The sequence below is a fragment of the Falco rusticolus genome, chromosome 4 (assembly GCF_015220075.1).
Source record: "Falco rusticolus isolate bFalRus1 chromosome 4, bFalRus1.pri, whole genome shotgun sequence".
Lineage (NCBI taxonomy): Eukaryota > Metazoa > Chordata > Aves > Falconiformes > Falconidae > Falco > Falco rusticolus.
Genome location: NC_051190.1, coordinates 73844489 through 73863569, shown reverse-complemented (window position 1 = coordinate 73863569; position 19081 = coordinate 73844489). Strand labels below are relative to the sequence as shown.

The 19081-nt window shown below is 38.8% G+C and overlaps 1 protein-coding gene and 1 long non-coding RNA gene across 5 annotated transcripts in view; one reads left to right on the top strand and one right to left on the bottom strand.

Annotated features, from left to right (window-relative positions):
- The first annotated feature begins 1298 nt into the window (after window positions 1-1298).
- The window catches only part of LOC119146860, a 20142-nt gene continuing 2359 nt past the window's right edge, over window positions 1299-19081 (top strand). For 2 of the 3 annotated variants that reach the window (XR_005103869.1, XR_005103868.1), the window contains exons 1-3: window positions 1299-1416; window positions 3631-3809; window positions 16761-18135. This is a non-coding gene — a long non-coding RNA (uncharacterized LOC119146860). Of the gene's footprint in view, window positions 1417-3630; window positions 3810-16760; window positions 18268-19081 lie in introns of those variants that run through there. The other variant, XR_005103867.1, reaches the window with a different exon arrangement.
- The window catches only part of CROT (carnitine O-octanoyltransferase), a 21989-nt gene continuing 8191 nt past the window's right edge, over window positions 5284-19081 (bottom strand). For both annotated transcript variants that reach the window (XM_037385160.1, XM_037385159.1), the window contains exons 4-17: window positions 18895-19076; window positions 18562-18686; window positions 16149-16257; window positions 13994-14087; window positions 13775-13900; window positions 13242-13343; window positions 12542-12625; window positions 12338-12445; window positions 11923-12053; window positions 10442-10565; window positions 8284-8362; window positions 7576-7669; window positions 7295-7414; window positions 5284-6235 (exon numbers count right to left, since the gene is read on the bottom strand). In XM_037385160.1, the coding sequence (XP_037241057.1) occupies window positions 6115-6235; window positions 7295-7414; window positions 7576-7669; window positions 8284-8362; window positions 10442-10565; window positions 11923-12053; window positions 12338-12445; window positions 12542-12625; window positions 13242-13343; window positions 13775-13900; window positions 13994-14087; window positions 16149-16257; window positions 18562-18686; window positions 18895-19076 (1599 nt within the window). In that variant the 3' untranslated portion in view covers window positions 5284-6114. The remainder of the gene's footprint in view (window positions 6236-7294; window positions 7415-7575; window positions 7670-8283; window positions 8363-10441; window positions 10566-11922; window positions 12054-12337; window positions 12446-12541; window positions 12626-13241; window positions 13344-13774; window positions 13901-13993; window positions 14088-16148; window positions 16258-18561; window positions 18687-18894; window positions 19077-19081) is intronic.

Sequence of the window (19081 nt, the reverse complement as noted above, 5' to 3'; positions counted from 1 at the left end):
ACAGAGGAAGGAGAGAAGCCTGTAAGTAAGCACAGTGTTATGCACAGCACAGCATACCCCTCCAATTTATTTCAAGCCTGGTTTTCTCCTTTTTTTTTTTCTCCCGCCCACATCATAGCTACTGAGAACGAGTACCGTGTGAGGCCTTTCACGTCTGACTCTTCCAACCAAACGGGAGTTAAGCTTCGCTTTGTATCTTCTCCTGCCAAAACCTCTCCTGTCTCTTGGTGAAATATCTTTAAGAGCTAGTGGAAATACGGTTGATGCAGCAGAGATAATTTTTCAAGATTTGCTTGCATGAAGCTACCTGAGCATGGATCTTGAACATATAACTAGGCCTCTAGTATTTCACCAGAAATTTTTGAGGAATAACTTATTTGCAAGTTGTCCATAATAGATTGTCGCATACTTTAGTAATCAACAATGTATATGAACATGTGGGTGCATCTGGCCTGTTATATAACAAAGAGGACAAAACATTCCAGACAACTATCACATATATGTTACAAACCTTGCATTTTTTATGTGTATGTATGTGTAGAGATGTGCATATATATATATATATACACACATACACACACACTAAAGAAAAATAGCTGTGAAGGCTGATGAACTATCATACATTTGAGCTGTTACGTTGATTGGTCATTGCATATGTTTATATTTACATTTTATATATACTCATTCATATGAAATGTCTTTCTTCTTGTGTAGGCATATATCCGTATTACATATATCATGTTACATTTTATAGTAAATTAATTAGAAAAGATCTTTAAGTAGAAGGATTGATTCTGTGCACTGATCAAAAATAATACATTATTTTCGGTATTCTTAAAAGGACAAAAATGAAAAAAAATCAGCAAAGAACATGCCAAGGATCTGAACGAGATCATTGCAAAGCAGACAGAAGTCAGCCACTTAAGAGTTATTGTTACTTTTGAAAAAGTAAGCTTGTTTAACAGATGGTGTAAGAGAAGCTGTCAGAATTTGTGCTTACAGAACAGAATTTTAATTAAAATATGTGTGCAGAGTAGAACATTTAGGAGAGAATTTGCGTTTTCATAATAGGTTCCCACTACATATTAATTCCTGGGGAAAAAATGAAGTCTGATCCTTTGGAAAACTTCCCGCTGATCTCTTTTATGAATGCTCTTCATAGTATTTTATGATCTGTTACATTAGCCTAAAAAATTGACCTATCTCTACTGTTTCAATCAGAAAACGTTTGGTGGAAACATTACATTCAATGCTGTGGTGTTTACCTACACAACCTGACCAGAGGCCAAAGTGCTCTGCAGCTTGAACATTAACGTAGAAAAGGACAAATTGTGGCTCTTGCTGGTAGCAGTGGCTGTGGAGAGAGCACTGTGCAGCTGCTTGAGAGATTTTTATGATCTACGCAGTGGAGAAATGGTAAGTGTTCCACATCAAAGTGTAAGCTGCAGGTGCACGACACATGCTTACTCAATTTTATTAATATCATTCATTTGCTTTTCCCCCCCCCTTTTAAATAATCTCATTGTACGTTTGCTAGTGTAGCTACTCACTTTTGTCAATGTTTCTAATACTATTTTTTGGTAATATTTTTTAAAATTAAGGGCAGGAACACACGGATTTTCCATATTCTCTATGCAATCACAGGGAAAGTAGAAGGAAAGTAGAATTTCTGAATTTCCCGTGCCATTTCAAGTTACTACAACAAGATCCAGTGGAGAGAAGTTGCTACATTGGTTTGACCAGAGCCTACTGGTATCACTGAGGTTTAGTTTAATTACAGTAAGGGTGAATTGTTGGGAATTTAACAGCAGCACTGCTTAGGGTAGCCACTTAATTTCATTGCATCATCACCTAGCATGTAAAAATGAAGTAAAGGAAAGATAAAAAAACCTGAAAAGCTCTTCTTGAATCTTGAAGCAGCTGAAGGCTGTGCATTCCTAGAACAACTTTGCACTTGCCAAATAAAATGACCTCATCTTTCATCTGTTTCTTCACGTACATCCATGTTTCATCCATAGTCAGAGTTTCAGTTCAGAGGATTTGTATCCTTCCTCAAAAAGTCAGGGAAAAATGTGACCACTGGACTTCCCAAACCCCGATAGCTGCCTCCCCCCCCCCCAATCCTGACTCCCTGTGAAAGGCAGAACTGCCATCTGTAGCTCAAACTGAACTGCAGCCTGAAGTACAGATGGCCTTCTTGACAGGTGGGGATGCTGGAGGGTCCTTTTGGCCTCTTCTCCCTGGAGTTTGTATTTAGTTCCTGCTGCTTGTCAATGAGAGAGTGGCCTTGAACTGTGAGATAACTTTTTCTGAGACTGGAAAAAGTACTTACTCAGTGCTTAATCAGTTAACAGCTTCTATTACATTCTGAGAGCAAGACGACAGATTCATCTCATCAGCCCACACCAAAAACAGCTGCCAAGTCAAGTTATTCCTTACAAATGGGTCCCTGGTCTCTTGTACGCATAAATACAATTTTTCTTGTAAAGATAGAAACATCTAGCCTATTATTTTTTATTTCATCATTGTACTGAGCCCTAGGCCAGGCGATAAACAGAATGAAAAGATGATCCGGGCTCCAAGAGTCCAACATCCCCGTGAACCCACAGGCACAGGATGGTGACTTTAGTCCACAGCTCATTAGTTCTGCTTTAGATGAAGTCATGAGGATAAAGCAGAAATATGGACTCATGTTTTATTTTAGACTAAATAAGCCTCTGCATACCAGAGACAGTTAAACTTACAATTGGATGCTAATTTCCTGATAAGGTACAGTGGGAGGAGAAGAGGAGTTCGAGTGGTGGTATATAGTTTTACACACATATCTCATCTTACATGAGCAAGTGGTGGTAGATGAATTTTTCTCACTGATGTACAAGGGTGATATTCAATTATGGGATTAGGGACTACTATCCATTACTGTTATTTGAGAGGTGAGGACATCTGACTCCCAGATCAGCACAGCAGAGATGGGATAAAGCTGCTAATAAAGGAAGTGGCTGCAGAAACACTTTGTGGTATAGATTTTCTAGCAGTTTTGAAATAGATCTTTGTGTCACTGGCATAGTACCAAATGTCTCTAATACTCATAGCAAGAGGGCAGAGAAAGTAGATCTTGTAGGCTGTTTTAGTTAGGGTTGATAAGTAAGTGGGGTGCAATACAGCGGCTTCATACAGCTGGAGTTTTTCAAGGCTTCTCTAAGAACCCAACCCTCTTCCATCAGCACAAAAATTCATAGTTGCTCAAATTAAAGATTACACAGCAGTCATGAAAAAGCCCCGCTGACTTGCCAAACTGCAAAGTGAAGGACTGGGGGCATGGAGGGCTTCTTCTGTCCTCCAGGTGCTGGAAAGATCAGCTCTGCAGCACCTAGTGTGGGGTGCTCACAGTGAAGGGATGTGTGCAGAAAAACAGGGAGAAGGTTTGGAGACAGAGGCACTGGAGACTGAACAGGTTAGTTTTTTGAGGGTAGGAAAAAGCACAGTGCTCAGCCTACAGCCAGCTTGCTGCTGTTACGCAGTGTGAGTGAAAAAGGGGACAGCTTGTTCACCCGTTCAGTTTTGGGGGTTCTGTTTTTACAGGCTGATTGTAACTATATGTTCTAACTTTGCATTCTCTTTGAACTCCAGTGAGTGATGAGGATCGTGGCAGAGAGATGTACGCCAGCAGGAGACCAAGAATGTTTTCAGAAAAGCAGTCTCTGGAAAGAAAGAGTTGCTATTGCCTGTGCACAAAGATGCTGGCACTCACAGGCAGAGGGAAGGTAGAGGTGTGTTTCTCAACAGACAGGCCTGTAGCACCATTCCAGGTATGACTCTTTGCACATAAATGCACATGCAGCCCCAGAGTAGGGGAAAACGGAATCTGGATTAGCAACTGGCTCAGTCCTACCAATGCAGAAACCTGGCTCCTGTTCTTGGCTTGCCAATGCACTAACAGGTACAGCCAATTTCTGCACCCCCCTGCTTTAGTCTCAGTGTCTTCAAATAAAATGGTGCCTGTCCTATGACAACAGGCGCAGCTTAACCATCCCGACCTGAAATCAGAGCCCCCACTACAGTATGCTCCTTCTGCATTGATTATGTTTTCCTAAATCCACATCAAAAAAATAATTAAGAAAAATCTGGTTAACACTTTATGCTTCATTCCAGCATAGTCCATAGAGCATAAACTTAGCAGAACAAATCTGAATAAAAAATATTTTACTCCTTACAAGGAAATTAACACCATGCTCATGAATTCATGCATCCGTAACACATAACAAGTAGCTCTAACAACTCACAGAATTTAATTTTGTTCTCTCTGGATACGCATCTGTCCTCAGTTCCTCTAGGCAAGGCACAGACCACCCCAGCTGAACAGGAAATTTTGCTTATGCTGGTAACTGGATGACATTTTCTCAGTGATACACTTGCTGAAATAGTTTTCCTTTTTCTGTACTTCTGCCAGGATTTCTATGCTCCCAGAAATTCCAAGAAAGGCAGCAGTAGGTGTGTGGAAAAGAAATGCAAATAAATGCAAAATTACACCCATCATCAGATTTGAGGCTGTTTAAAATGAATGTTCAAAACAAACTGTCCTTGTCACTGTTGCAACCAGGTTTACTAACCCCACTGAGGGGTGAAAGGTTGTAACTGTCAGACAGAACTTATTTAAAAAACAAAAAGTCATCAGGCATAGCTTGATCCAAAATCTTATTTATCTGACAGAAATCACAGCATCATAAAGGCACACACTTCCCTAACAGAGATTTCAGAAAGCCATTTGCGTCCAAGAAAGAGAGCAGGTTATTATCAGGACTTCAAAACAGGAATGGATTCTTACTCTGTATGAGTTAAGATCTAAAGTCAACCATTAAACAACAAATGGTTGTCAGATTTAACTGAGACAGGACATACAAGTAGTCCAATAAAGGCAGGGAAGAATGAGGCTGAAATAATGAGACTATTTCCTCAGGCAACAAGACACAGTATAACACACCCTGGCCTGTTACTCAGTAAAGTTTTGGGCTTTGAGGAAGGACATAAAAAGGCTAGCTGGTTTTGCTACTGGGGCGGGGGGGAAGCAGTAGAGCTTCCAGAGGGCAAGAAGATGGGTTCATGTTAGCTGAGGATGCAGTTGTTGTAAAACAAATAATAATCTCTGATTTCTCTCAAAACTCCAAAACCTAGAGAAAACAACTGGTACTTTAGAATCTTTATTTCAAGTTAATCTGCCTGCAAGATCCTATCTCTCTCACGAAGTTTAGTTGCTACATATTAAATAGTCCACCAATACAAAGCTGATTTTTAGAATAATTTTATTTCTATGACAGGACAATACAAAGCTGCTCAAACAGAGGAATCAAGTCTTAAAATCCTGAGGATCATATCAAACTGCATTCAGTGCTTATTTTTATTCTGTATTATTACTCTAAAGCAGCAGATGTTCACAGATCACTAGAAGATGAAAACTCTGAGGAATCTGGAACTCATATGCTGCTTTCTGTTTTTATTATTGAGAGCTCCTTTTTCAAAATACTTCAGATTATAGGGCTCTTCTACTACAAATGTAGTGGGAACATCCCCATTCATGGATACAACATTTATTTGGTATAATCCCAACAGCAAAAATGAAAGATAACTTATAAAATAACATATAGCCTGACGGAGGCAGCCCTTCTATTTCAAAACCCACTACGAATAGGAAGCATAATCACCTAAGAGGATAGTATGGTTACTCTTAAGTACACAATTAAGTGCTCCACTGGCATAAACAGTATCAGTAGACTACAAAGTATTCTACGTGTTACTAAAATCATAAATACAAGTCTCCCACAAACTCTCCACTTCCAACATCCCATCTCTCAAGTACATTTGCATTGTTGAGGCATATTTTAATATTGCATAGTTCTACATAGATAAGGTACTACTGCTTGCATTGTTGTTGCAAATGGCTACATTACTCTTAAATGGGTACTGTTACCACAGTAAATCCCGTAAAAACAGGCAGACTTCACATAGATCATTAAATGTCTTAAACTTGAATATAAACAGTACTCTTGAGTAGCATTTTGTTTATAAGTACTACGTATAACTTGTGAGTTTGCAAACGCTTTTACATCATTATCAACCTTACAGCTGAGCTGCAACTGTTAATTGTAGCATGTCCTGAAAACACTGGAACACAGTTCTACAGAGCACTTCTGCATCTGTCTCTGGACATGATTTCCAAGAAGAACAGGTAGCAACGATCCTGTCAGTACAGAAAACAATGAAGTTACCACTCTTACTTGTCATGGTCTAGGATAAAAGTCACACAAATTGCCCCAAAATATGAAATGTTAACATAAATTTGGAAGCAAAAATTGTCACATAAACATACTTTCTCAACATTCAAAAAGGACTCAGATCCCTAGTGCCTTCTTCAGTAAGCAATAATGTTGACAGATTTTGAAACTAGATACTTTGATTTAAATACCCATTTCTACATACACAGTGACATAACTTTTCTGCTTATATTTGGTAAAACTGTAAGTTACATTTCTTCTCTGCAACTAGTTTAAGATTTAAAGTACTTTCTTTGTATTTACCCAATAAAAAGTAAATCTTTATTTAGTTCTCTTTATGGGGCCATAGATCCAGGTAGAAATGATTTGTATTCTCAAACAGAATCAAATCTGCACACAATCCATATTTAGCTTTAGGAAGAAGTCATCTGAATTACACCTAAATCACAAAATGGCAAGTTATCTCAACACAGTATAATTAAAGTAGTTTATTAGATTAGATAAAGAAGCAATAATTGTTGTCCATAAGACAAATAAGCTGAAGTTGGATCTTTTAAAATCTTACCATTTTACGAGAACTGAAGCCAAATGTTTTAGCTTCTCCTTATTACTGAAAGAGGGCTGGTTGGGGTCAAGAGATGTGTGAGATGGACAGTTTGCTCACCTCTACTCTACCTAGTCTATCTCAACCAAGTGCTACTTTTTTAAAAAAACCTTTACATGTTACATTTAATGATCTCCAAAATGAAAGCTGATTTTAAAGTAAGTTAACTTTTTCTGTTCCTCCTTTCTTTCACCTTCCCCACTCTTTTCTTTCTGCCTATATTGTCAGTATTTTGGTGCTTACTTCACCTCCACTGTTCCTCCTTCCTCCCACACACGCTTTCCCAGAATTTTAATGCCTCTATTTTTATGCACGTCACTTCTCAACCTCTTCTGACACTTCTTCCCTCATTCTAGCTGTTAGCTGCCTTTCCCTTTGTGACAGACTCAGAACCATGCCCCAAATGAGATTATATCCTTACCTGTCATCTCTGATTGCATAAAAAAAGCCATAGCCATGATGTACCATAGGGAGTGCAGCTCCACTAAACCTTGTGTAGCCAGTCAGACTAGTTGAAAGAACAAAATTCCCACCTCCTCCGCTGTAAAAAAAATAAAATAAAAGCAGCATTTTTAAAGATCATTTAAAACAAAGTGAGTTTTACAAAAAAAATTATTTCATCTTAGAGATCAAGAAACCAGCATGCGTAAAGCCAATATAACAAAGACCTCAGTATCAAGGGATACCAAGAATACAAATTACCTAGCTGTGAAGGCATTATCCACATAAAGTTCTGGCACTGGCAGTCCTTGCTCCTGTGCTATGAGTAGGAGACCCAGAAGGTGACGATCAAAGCCTGTCAAATAAATGCAAATACCGCATCATTAACAGCAGCATTTCCTGTTTTTCTGCTGCTTCTGGTCTGGATATCAGGAAGCTCAAATAGCAGCTGAAGGACAGGTAAATGACTGAGTCTACTAAAAACCAAGATTCACAGCGTAGCATACTAAAATATTTCCCAAATATTTGATCTAAAAGGCCTTCATTACTTTCAGCTTGCAACACTGAGCCCAAATGCAAATGAACTAATATAAACCCAGTGCAGTTCCTGTGGAAAACAAAAAACAAGAAAACTTCCATTTCAGCCAAGGAGGAAGAGTTCCACACAGTGACAGCGGCCCACTAGCAATTTCACGGACAAAGTGAAAAAGCTTTCAGGGCCACACCTGCCCAGATAACTCACCAGCTGGGCAGAAAAAGTGATTTAATATTCAAAGTGAACATGTCTTTGGGGCACAAGGAAGGGTACAAGGACTAGGTTTTAGTTCCTTTCCCTGAAATTAAAGTATAAAATGTTAAAGGGGTAGTTTTTACTCAGGCTGAAGACAAGGAGACAGAGAAGATGTATTAGCATACAGCAACATTCCCTTTTCACCCACAAGAAAAAACAAAAATATATGGTCTCAGTACCTTTTCCATTCTCACAGTCTTTCCTCATTTTATCATGCTTTGCAAATGCCTTATGCATCAGCTGTAGTCGTTGGTAGGTCTGTGTAAAGTAGTGGAGACAGGATTAAAAAAACAAAAAAGAAAAAGAAAAAACAATTTAGATGAGTAACACATCAGGAATCACAGATCAACAAGTTTCTCCCCCTCACAGTGTCTAGCAATTTTAGACAGAAGAAAATGGAGGAACTTGAAAGGTACATTTCAAACTCTCTCCCAAATCCAAATTTCTTTTTCAAGAGAACTTGCTCATTTTTTTCCTGTATCTCTGCTCTGTTACTTGAATCACTATTGCACTCAACAAGATTCTAAACCTCATGCTCTTTCCCAAACAAGCCGTAACAATAGAAAGCAACCACTGTGAACTAGAGTAATCAAACCCAGAAACTTCCTACAATACCACCGTTTAGAAGCACACTAGCTTTTAGTAGATGCGGTTGCATTTACACGATCACCATGCCCTGAATTAGGCAGGCAGTTGGACTAGATCATCCTTGTAGGTCCCTTCCAACTGAAATATTCTGTTCTATCACTTTTCATGGCAAGAAAAATAAAAAGATTAAAAAAAAAATCTGTGATGAAAAAACAGGAAACAAAAAGAGACCCTAATTAAAACATACAGATGCCAACAGCATTCCCAAATTTTCCTCTGCTGATTGAAATATTACTTCCATGACAGAAGTTCTGACCAACATTACTGGGGTTTTTTCGATTTTATATTGGAACTTACATATTAAAACCAGACAGAACAGAATACAAATACATGTTCTAGTAAAGGAGGCCTAGAAATATATCTCTAGATGGCCAAGATCTTGACTTCTAAGACCTCAGATCTTACTAGCTCTTTAACTACTTAAGAAGGACCCTTTAGCTTTTTTATTCATTACATGAGAGGTTGGAGCAAAGAATGTGAAACAAGGACAGCAGCCACTCAATTTGGATAAAAATCAAGCTACTAAGCTCACAAGAGGCAAAAGAAAAGTTGAGACAAAAGTTTTTTATTTTTTTAAAGTACCTACTTTACGTATTTTGTAGTACCTTAAAAGTAAAGTTTTAAGCATCTTATTTCAGTAATTTCAGTACTATTGAACAGATTCAATGCTTTTTTAAGCCTTAAGAACTCATCATAAACTCCCCCCCCAGCAATGGGAAGATAGTTGGAGATGCTATTTAGTGTTGGAAGTAACAAGCCTCTATGTGTATTACCCATAGGAGGCTGACAATTGGTTAGAAGATACCAATAGAGTAGGGAAATAACAGGAATCCATATTCGCAGTAGGAAAGCAGATTTATATAATGGCCAGAAAACTGAGTTTTAAAGGCGCAGCACAGGGCAGAAGAAACCAGTGAAGACTATGAAGATATGCTCTTGAAGACTGTAATTACCAAATCACACATACTTCCCAATACCCATATTTCTGTATGTTTGTCAGATGCATTAATAATACAGAACCTTTGCATTTCCTAAAGATACATAGCCCTTTGTCTCAAAAAACTTCTCCTTGCTTCATTTATCAGGGTCTGAGAACTGTGCAGTGAGGACAACAGGAAGAGCTTTAGTACAGCTCTCATTTGGCAACAAAGGCATGACATGCTTTGCCAGCCAAGCACCAGAGAGTAGTTGCTGGGAAAAAAAAGAGGTCACCAGTTCAGCTATTCAGAGACAAACTCTGGAATACATCCCTGTGGTCACTAGGACACAAACGAATTTCAATCTTGCTCTCAGACTCAATGATTAGTTTAACATTTCCTGATTTCAATTAAAAATGTAAACAACAGAATCACTCCACAGCACAGCAGAATATGTTTGTTCCAAGCCAGTTACTTTTTTTTTTTTTTTTGGGGGGGTGGGGTGGGGGTGGAAATCAGCGTGAATGTAACTGAAGACACTCACATTCTTGAAACCAAAAGATAAATAGGATAGAAAACCAAACAAGTTCACACGTGACAGCTCACCTCAGTCACAGTGACCAGAGCCAGACTTCAAGCAACCCAACATTCAAAATCTGTCTCACTGGAAACAGGCCAACTCCCATTAATGAGACAATAGAAAAATGAGTTTTAAGCGGTTCAAATGACAGGCCTTCTAAACCCATGATTAAAGTAGGATTTCAGTATTTACATTGTCAGAAATATCCAGCATGGACTTGCACCATTCCACTGCTTCCACAGTACATGGTCTTATGGTCTCTGTGCGGCCATGATAGAAACGCCTGGTCATGGCAGTTTCGTAACAGCAGCCAGGGCTAAGAAGAAAAATTAGGAAAGAGTATCTCATTAACTTAACAAAACTATTTGCTCTCTCAAGAAAGTCCTGCCAAATATCTTACACATCTAGCTCAGTTACAAGTATCAGTAAGCCACTAATTTTCTTTAAATAGTGTGTCTGAGAAAGAGTCACAAAGGAACTCTACAAGCATTCATGAGACAGACTGAAAAAGTGGCACTGCTATAATCATAACTTGAGAAGACTGGGTTGTCGTGGCTGTTTTGTGCAGACTACAGACCTACCAGCCTCTAGCATAAATAAGCTGAAATTATGCAAGCTTCAGTTACACTACACATTTCTACTAAAGAAACCATCCACACTGCCCAAAATCTCAAAAACTGAGATTCGCTTGAAATAAGCGGTGTGTCCCAATGCATAAGGAAAAGGCTCAAATCCTTCTCTGCTGCACACTGACACCCGTCCAGCTTTTACCTGAAGCACCTGCAGCCCTATGACAGCCTACCACTTAATATACATCTTATATAAAAAATACTTGTGTGCTCTGTCAGACCTAACAGGCTACTTTAGTCAGACAATTTATTTATTCCAGTGTTCAAACTGAGAGCTACTGACCTTTCTTATGATGAGACATGCATCTCCAGTGACTAACACAGGATGAAACCCTCATTTTTCTGAAGCAAGCAATACTTGCCAGGTCAGTAATGACTTACACAAGCCATAATCAGAGTGGGCCAGCAAAGAGAAATGCCAGTATGAGGAAGAATGCTGCCTTTTACCAACCATACAAAATAAAACGACACACACAAAAAATGTAGAGCCAGGCATTTTGGGGGGGTCACTATCTATATTATTCTGCCCAAACCCTAACATCTATTGTTGCTATAGAAAGTGAGACACTGAGGTTTGGAAGGCTTTTCACAGGCTCAGAAGACTCACTGTTTTACTGACGGCTGTCAGTTGCTACAGCTAAAACTTCCTTCTCCATCTAAGCAACTATCTGACATCAAAGAACCCTGACCCATTGCACATTTGGGCAAACACTGGGTATTTACTTCAGTAGAGCCCAAATCCACATTTTCATGGACTGTCTTCTGCCCTCCCCCTTCCACAATATGTACACACGTGATCCCTATATGGGCACAAGGACACAATCCTTCCGGAAGCCAAGAGCACAAACCCTGTGAATTTCAATGGTGCAAAATAAGGCCCTATGCAACTCCTACTTTAAAAAAAAAACTTACTTCTTCATCCTTATAGCACCACAGCAAATTACATACAATGCAGTGGCCTTGCAATGCCAGTATCTCCAGATCCACCCCTTTACTCAAGAAATTAGGTTTTTACTCCTATTCTGAGTAATGAGATTTTCTTACCGTCCATGGCATTTGTAATAAGCAAGCTGAAGGGCAAGCTGCACAAATGTATCAGGATGAAGTTTCTTCTTTCTAATCAATGCTTTGCCGAAGGATGTGAAGGCGTAACTCGCCAGCTGCAAGTCAGATACCTATCATACCAGAGGAAAAGCCATAGAAGTCAAAATATCACAACTTGGTCCACTTCAGATAAAACACACTCAACATAAACCAACAATGTAACAAATTTAACCATGGCATTAAGTCCCCTGATTCATCAATTTAGCATATCGTATTCATCCCTGTTCTCCAGAAGGGAGAAAACCCAGTCAAAACCATAAAAATAAAATGAAGGAAAAAAACCACAAAACAAACAAAAAAAATCCCAACCCCCAAAACCCCTATGACAATTAAGAAAAGTAGAAATAAAATCCACCTTTTTGTAATAAAATTCTTTAGTACATTCAATTTCATTTATAATCTTTTGATCCACTGTGAATACAAGTTCCTCTGGCCATGGAATATCCCTCACTTTATCTGATCCCTGGGAGGATGCAGACAGAAAGAAAGAAAAGAAAAAGTATTATTCATAAGAAAAGACACATTAACTTTCAACGTTATTAGTTAAAAGGATAGGTACCTTCCATTTTCCCTCGTTTTCCATAATCGTCTTTTCGGCATAAGATAACATAGTAATTAAAGCCATGGCATCAAAAGGAGAATGCTAGAATCACATAAGACAAGGTATCACATTATTTGCACAACTACAAGAGGATAAAATTTCTTTTTCCCTACCCCACTCTTTTTCCTGCAGACCAACAACTTTACTGCACAGTGTTGGACTTGTTTTTCTAGTTCTATAATACATACAGAACTATGTGAGTGCACCCACTGTTCTGACTGCTCTGCAGCCAGGTGAGGAGGCACAGTACACCACTGCTGTGGAAAAGCATATTTTAGGCAGGATGTAGGCCCTTCTGGCCATTTAATAATGAGTTTCAAAAAAACGCGAGTTTAAAAAACAGCTGTTCAAACAGCTACATCATACAAAGAGTTAATTTTAAGCCTTCTTGCGCAATGTACTTTTTGTCTTTGAACTCCCTCATCATTTTAGAAATAAGATTATGATTTCAAATCTCATGTTCTTATTTCAAGTATGATGTAACATCAAACACTGCAAAAGCAGACTGCTTTTGGAAACTTGTCAGATAAGGTGCCTGGTAAACAAGGGTATACTAAAGAGGAAAGCATTAAACATTTAAGATAATACTCTGAAAGGGAAAACTTAGTAAATAAATACTTGAAAGGTTTTTAAGCAGGGAAAAAAAAATTCAACTTACATCGCAGAATGCGGCACAGGTTCCATTGGAAAAAAAGATGCTGTTGTAGGATTTATCTCCCCAGCGTACAGTTGGATCACCTATGAGCCCCAGCCTTATAAGCTAAAACAAAAGTTACTCACTGTAGGTTTTAAAATCCACAAAGAACACTGCCAACCTGTCAGCTAAACCAAGCCCACATTAAGATGGTGAGACCTTCCTGAGAGATAAGACATCTTCACCTAGTTGAAGATGAAACATGATTATACACCCAAGCTTTTAAATTACAGTGATAACAAGCTGATGACTATATTTTTGAGAATCCTGAAGGACAGGGGGCTAAAAGATTATGAAGACAGATTTCAGTCATCCCCATTTCCAATATCCTAACAATTTAAACTAAGTATTCCTATGGATCAACAAGCAGCATTATTTGCATATTTATCTGCTTCATTTTCTCTGTTCTGAAAGAGCACGAAGTGCTACTTCTGCATATGTGCAGGAGAAATTTTTATATAAAGACCAGATATGAATTATCAAAAATCCTTAGCTACCTCAGTGTAGTCCTCAGGAGTTGCATGGGGACTAGAATCATCAAGGCAGATCACAAACAAACTTCTCTGAATTTTTTCCAGAAGAGTAAAGTTCTTTGGATCAAGATCAACCAAATATTCACGTAACTAGAAAGCATAAAAAGACAATGCTAAGTGAAATTATGTATTTCCAGTGATCACAATGTTTTTCTCAGGAAACAACCATCAAAGTATTCCCACCTCTGCCCATTTTGTCCTTTCATTGCTTGTTAGAGCTGCCAGTCCTGGTCCATCTGGTTCACTATGGCATCTTTTCTGTATATATGTAAGTTGCCTTTAAGAAGATTTCAAAAACTTTAGTTAACAAAGAACACGAGAGAAGATAAAGTCATCCTTTTTATCTCTCTTTTTTTTGCCATGCTGGAATTTTGGTTCCACATTCACAAGCTAATGTGAATTTTCAGGAAGCAGAAATCGGCTCCCTCAGACTTAAAGGGCAGCTGAAGACCTGCTCTGTTTTCAGTCACTAATGGTTAATTCAAATTGCAGCTACCAGCTCAGCAGATGTAAACAATTATGGTCCTGAAGTGTTATGCACTTCATTTAAAACTAGATCTAAGACTTCAGCAGTACAGATCAAACTTTCCTGAGCAGCAGATATCTAATACTGCAGCTTTGCAGCTTTTATAGGAACTAATCAGATACAAAGGCAAAAATCGCACTCAAGACAGACCATGAAATTCAAAGAACAGTAGCTACAACACATCCTAAATGTAGAAACTGAACTACACAAGAATACTTACTTTCCTAACTTTTCCTTGCATTTTCCCCGTGAACAGCTATCAACAGGGAGCTAATTTTTAGTTTTCAGATTCAGTTTTTTAAAGAAATTCAGTTAAAGAAACTCCACAAATTGCAGGCACTTAATCTGGCTTGTCCTTTGTTATGGCACTCTTGCCCATTAAATTTCATTACTGATCATTAGTTACACAGTTGACAAAAATAAGACACCCATGATGAGGTTATTAAAACAAACCACCAAGCAAAAATCAATCTCCCCTTCCTATAGACAATAGAACGTTCTAGGGTTTTTGTCTGTATTCCAGGTGTTGATTTCTTTGTTACTTGCTTGATCTAACAGGTACAGCTACAGAAATTAGAAGATATTTCAACATATGTATTTAAGTATTAAAGTACCAGACTCTAAAAAGAAAAAGTTATAATTCTCTAATTAGTTTTTGTCTTGCCTCAGGAATTTGGCCATTCACCTTTTGCCTATTTTAGTTATAATATTTCTGTCGCGCTCTATAAGCAACACTTTGACAAATGCAGTAAGTTATTCCTAGAAGAAATGCACAACCCCTCTTTAATAAGTAGATGCATATAGATCCCAAAGCAATCACATGAGACTTATGCTGAAACTGTCTCTGTCCGTGACATCAGAGTTCAACTAACACAGTAGGAAACGCTGTGCCCACAACTGTACTGACAGTTAGAAAAGCCACCACCTCCACATGCTACTGGGAGATAGGAGACACAGCACAGAAAAGGTTTAAACATTGCCAGTTTCACTAGTACTGAAATTTAGTATTAAAAGAACCAAATTCTTTCCCTCTGTTCTTTTGCAGCACCTCAAGAACATGAAAAAAGCCACAAACATGGCTGGTTGTCACAGGTCTGATGCCAAGACGTGAAATACTGCAGTACTGCTCTGTAGTTAGCAGGGAGTCAATCAGTGTATACCAATGGGAATTCCAGCCCCTCTACTACTGAGAAAATTAACCACAAGTGTACTAGATATGAATCAATATGCAAGTGGTGCTTCATCTGTGTTAATGATTAAGTAGCAATGAGACAATTAACAATGTGGGATGGTCCTGAAAGGAATGGAGTTACACGTAATTTTAATAATTCCATGCCAAGAAACTTCCCACATGAATCATGCTACCTACTGAAACATCTTCATTCAGCCCTTTTGCGTGACGTTCTGTGGGTGTATTACAACAGTACATGATCATCAGTGCTTCATGCCAAGAAGCTGCCATCCACTACACAAGAATTTACTCCAGGGGTCCTCAAACATTTTAACCAGGGGGCCGGCGCACGGATGCAGTGGCAGGCAGTCATCTGCGGCTGCTTGGTTTCCCCCCCCCAGCCCCCAGCAGGGGGGTTCTGTAAATACCGGGGGCCGGACTGAGGACCCTGGGGGGCCGCATCTGGCCTGCTGGCCATAGTTTGAGGACCCCTGATGTACTCAAATCTGAACCCTCAGGTAGAAGAGAAGCTGTAGCTTCTCTCACACCTAATTCTTTGGGGTGAAGGGGATGGAAAGAGAACAGACTCTGGTAGGTAGCTTAAATAGGACAGATTATTTGAGACAAGGTGGTTTGAAAACCTGAAAATCTCTGGAGGAGTCACCATATTGCCTTCATGTATAGCATCAAATGCAAACACTCGACCTCGACACAGGACTGTTAAGTGAGATGGGCATTCACCTTCAGTCTCTGAAATGAAACAAAAAAAAACCCAAGAAAATCCAACCATGAGGATAGAGTGAATGACAGATACAGGAAAAACACTCAGCAAGTCCTACAGACTTTTTTGTTCAAAATAAGGCAGACTTCGTACAGTTAAAAACGGGAGATAAGAACAAAAATAACTTTAGAAGTCGAATTGCATTATCTTACTGCAAATCTAAACAATTTTAAAACCATGAGAGAAAATACACAGAAGTACCTAACTTTCACTGCTACTAATTACTTCAAGTCATTGTCACTATCTAGTAGCAAATGTCATTTGTGTACCTTGTAGGCAGGATCACCCTCTGCCATCATCAGTCTTGATTGCTGAAAGTTGATCTAGTAACATTTCTCTCTTGCATGAGTTTGGTTGGTTGGTTTGTTTTGTAAAAGGGATTAATATAATGCAGCAAGCCTGCTGCTAAGACACTTAGCAAACAATTGAGTCCTTCGGTTGTCAGTGTTTATGCAACCAGTTTCACCCACAGAGCTCAAGATGCGAGATGCACTACTATGTCAATCAGACCTGATCAGCGCACGCAGATCTGTAAAAAGGGAGCACTGACACACCAATGTGGCCATTATACAGAAACGTGGATGATGCTGGCCCACACTGGGCCAGGTACATTTGCATAGCATTGCCTTACTGAATCCATCTTTCTGGAAATAAGATTAAATAAAGTTGGAAAAGATTCTGACAAAACTCAGATGTTAAAATCCCAAGAAACGTGGCTACATTTTCTTAAACTGAGCCACGGTGCTACATGTTTTCTAGTCTAGTGTTCCACCCTGGGAAAAAGAAGAAATGCATGCTGCTTTACCACAAGTATGTAACTGAGTCGGCATCCGCTGAAGTCTTGAAGGTTTTTACCTATCTTTAGGGTCCTACTTTTTAAAACAGGTAATACAATTCAATACATACCTGGTGAAAGACATTCTAAAGTGAGGAATTTGTCATTTCATGTAAACCTCATCTTCATAGATCATGAAATTAATTTCTAATATAACAAAAATTAGAAGGGATGACATCAAATTCAGTTACTTTAGGTAGCACCATCCTAACTGTAGCTGTCTAAAGCAAAGGGTTGAATCAAGTCTGGAAATAAACATACCTAGAATTAAGTGCCTGAAATCTCACTACAGTTGGTAGAGATCTACCCAATACACTTAATAACAACTAATGAGCTCTTCACCTGTTCTCATTAAGGTGTCTGCTGCAGGTTGAACCAAACACCTCTTCAGGTTCCACTGATCAGGCTGTCCTTGCTTTCAGCATGGTCTCTGACTACAAGCTGACATTACCTGTTAAATTTTAGGTGCCCTACTCTGCAATCTGAACGCAATTTCAAGTGGTAACAGCTTTGTTTATTAAGTGTGACCGTAACAGCACACTGAGTTTCCACCATTTGAATGTTTCTTCTATGTTTTGGTATTTAAACTGACTCTTCAATTGTAATACCAACAAAAAACCCTTGAAGCTTGCCTTCAACTTTGCATTTTCTCATCGTATCCTTACATATTTTCTATGGAGCAAGGCAATGCCTCCTTCTTCTTGAATTACTGAGTCTTAGGAACTCACACCTCCCACAATTATCTAGGCTGACACTGCTGAACAACTCTGGCCACGTCAGAACGTGTGTGAGAGTGGTGTTACGATTTCAGTTAGTTGATTACTAATACTACAGTATTTGTTAGTGGAGGCTGAATAAAACCACTACGTTTTCACTCTAGCTCTCAATCCTGTACCCCAGAAAACCATTGGAAGCTTAAAAGAATGGCTTCAAGAAGCACTATGGAGTACTTTCAAGACTGAAAAGAGAAGATGCTGACCAAGCCAAGAAACAGCACAATGACAGAAAATAAGTAAGAACTATTCCAGCAGAACGTATGGGAGCACACTTGAGAAAAGCATTCTGTGGAAGATGCAATTAGTAATGACGATGAAATTCTGTCCCTACAATACACAGACTTCACCCTCGTTTTTAACACATGGAATTTGTCTTTTTTTTAATCTTTAATGCTGCCACACTTCATATAGGCACCAGGCTGGTAACATACAATTTGAAGCACAGCTTTCTTTTAAATCTTGTTTAGTAAGGACTAAATATTGGACCAAAAAGGACATTTGTAAAGTAGATAGCTTCTTTGCTTCCTTACATAGGTACTCAACAATGAGTACCCGATTTAGTGCTTGAGGAAGCAAGTACCCTATGGTTAACATGACCACTCCATTAGCCCATTAATATAAAATCATTTGCTTGTATTAACCCCCAGTTTGTGTTTGTTTACCAGTTTTAAAATAACTGCCAATCGAGTCTCTGGTAACTCCAGGAATTCTGCAAGTGCAGAAGAGCATTCGAAATTGGCTCATGTCCAGAACAGCACTCCCAGATCTCTGTATTGCCACCTTCTCTCTGTAGTAAACAAATACACCAAAATTAAACAAGACAGATGATAATTATGCAAGCAAATCAAGGTAAGACAAAACCATCTTTCACTGCAAAGAACACATGCCAATGAACGTAAACATATTTTTGTGACTGAAGTACACATAGATCATTAATACTTAGAATCTTCGATTTCTTAATTTAATTCTTAATAAATAATTACTTAAAGTCTTACTCTCGTAACAGTTCCCAGTATTTCAGAGTGTGCCATATATTTACACATGCTCTTTCTATCTGAGTGCCCTCTTTTGGTGGCCAGAAGTGTTCAATATAGGGACCGGGGCCTCCCATATTACAGTGTATTTGCGTTGATATGCGAAGATCAAGATAAGCCACATTCAGCCACCAGTCCTCCAGCTGAA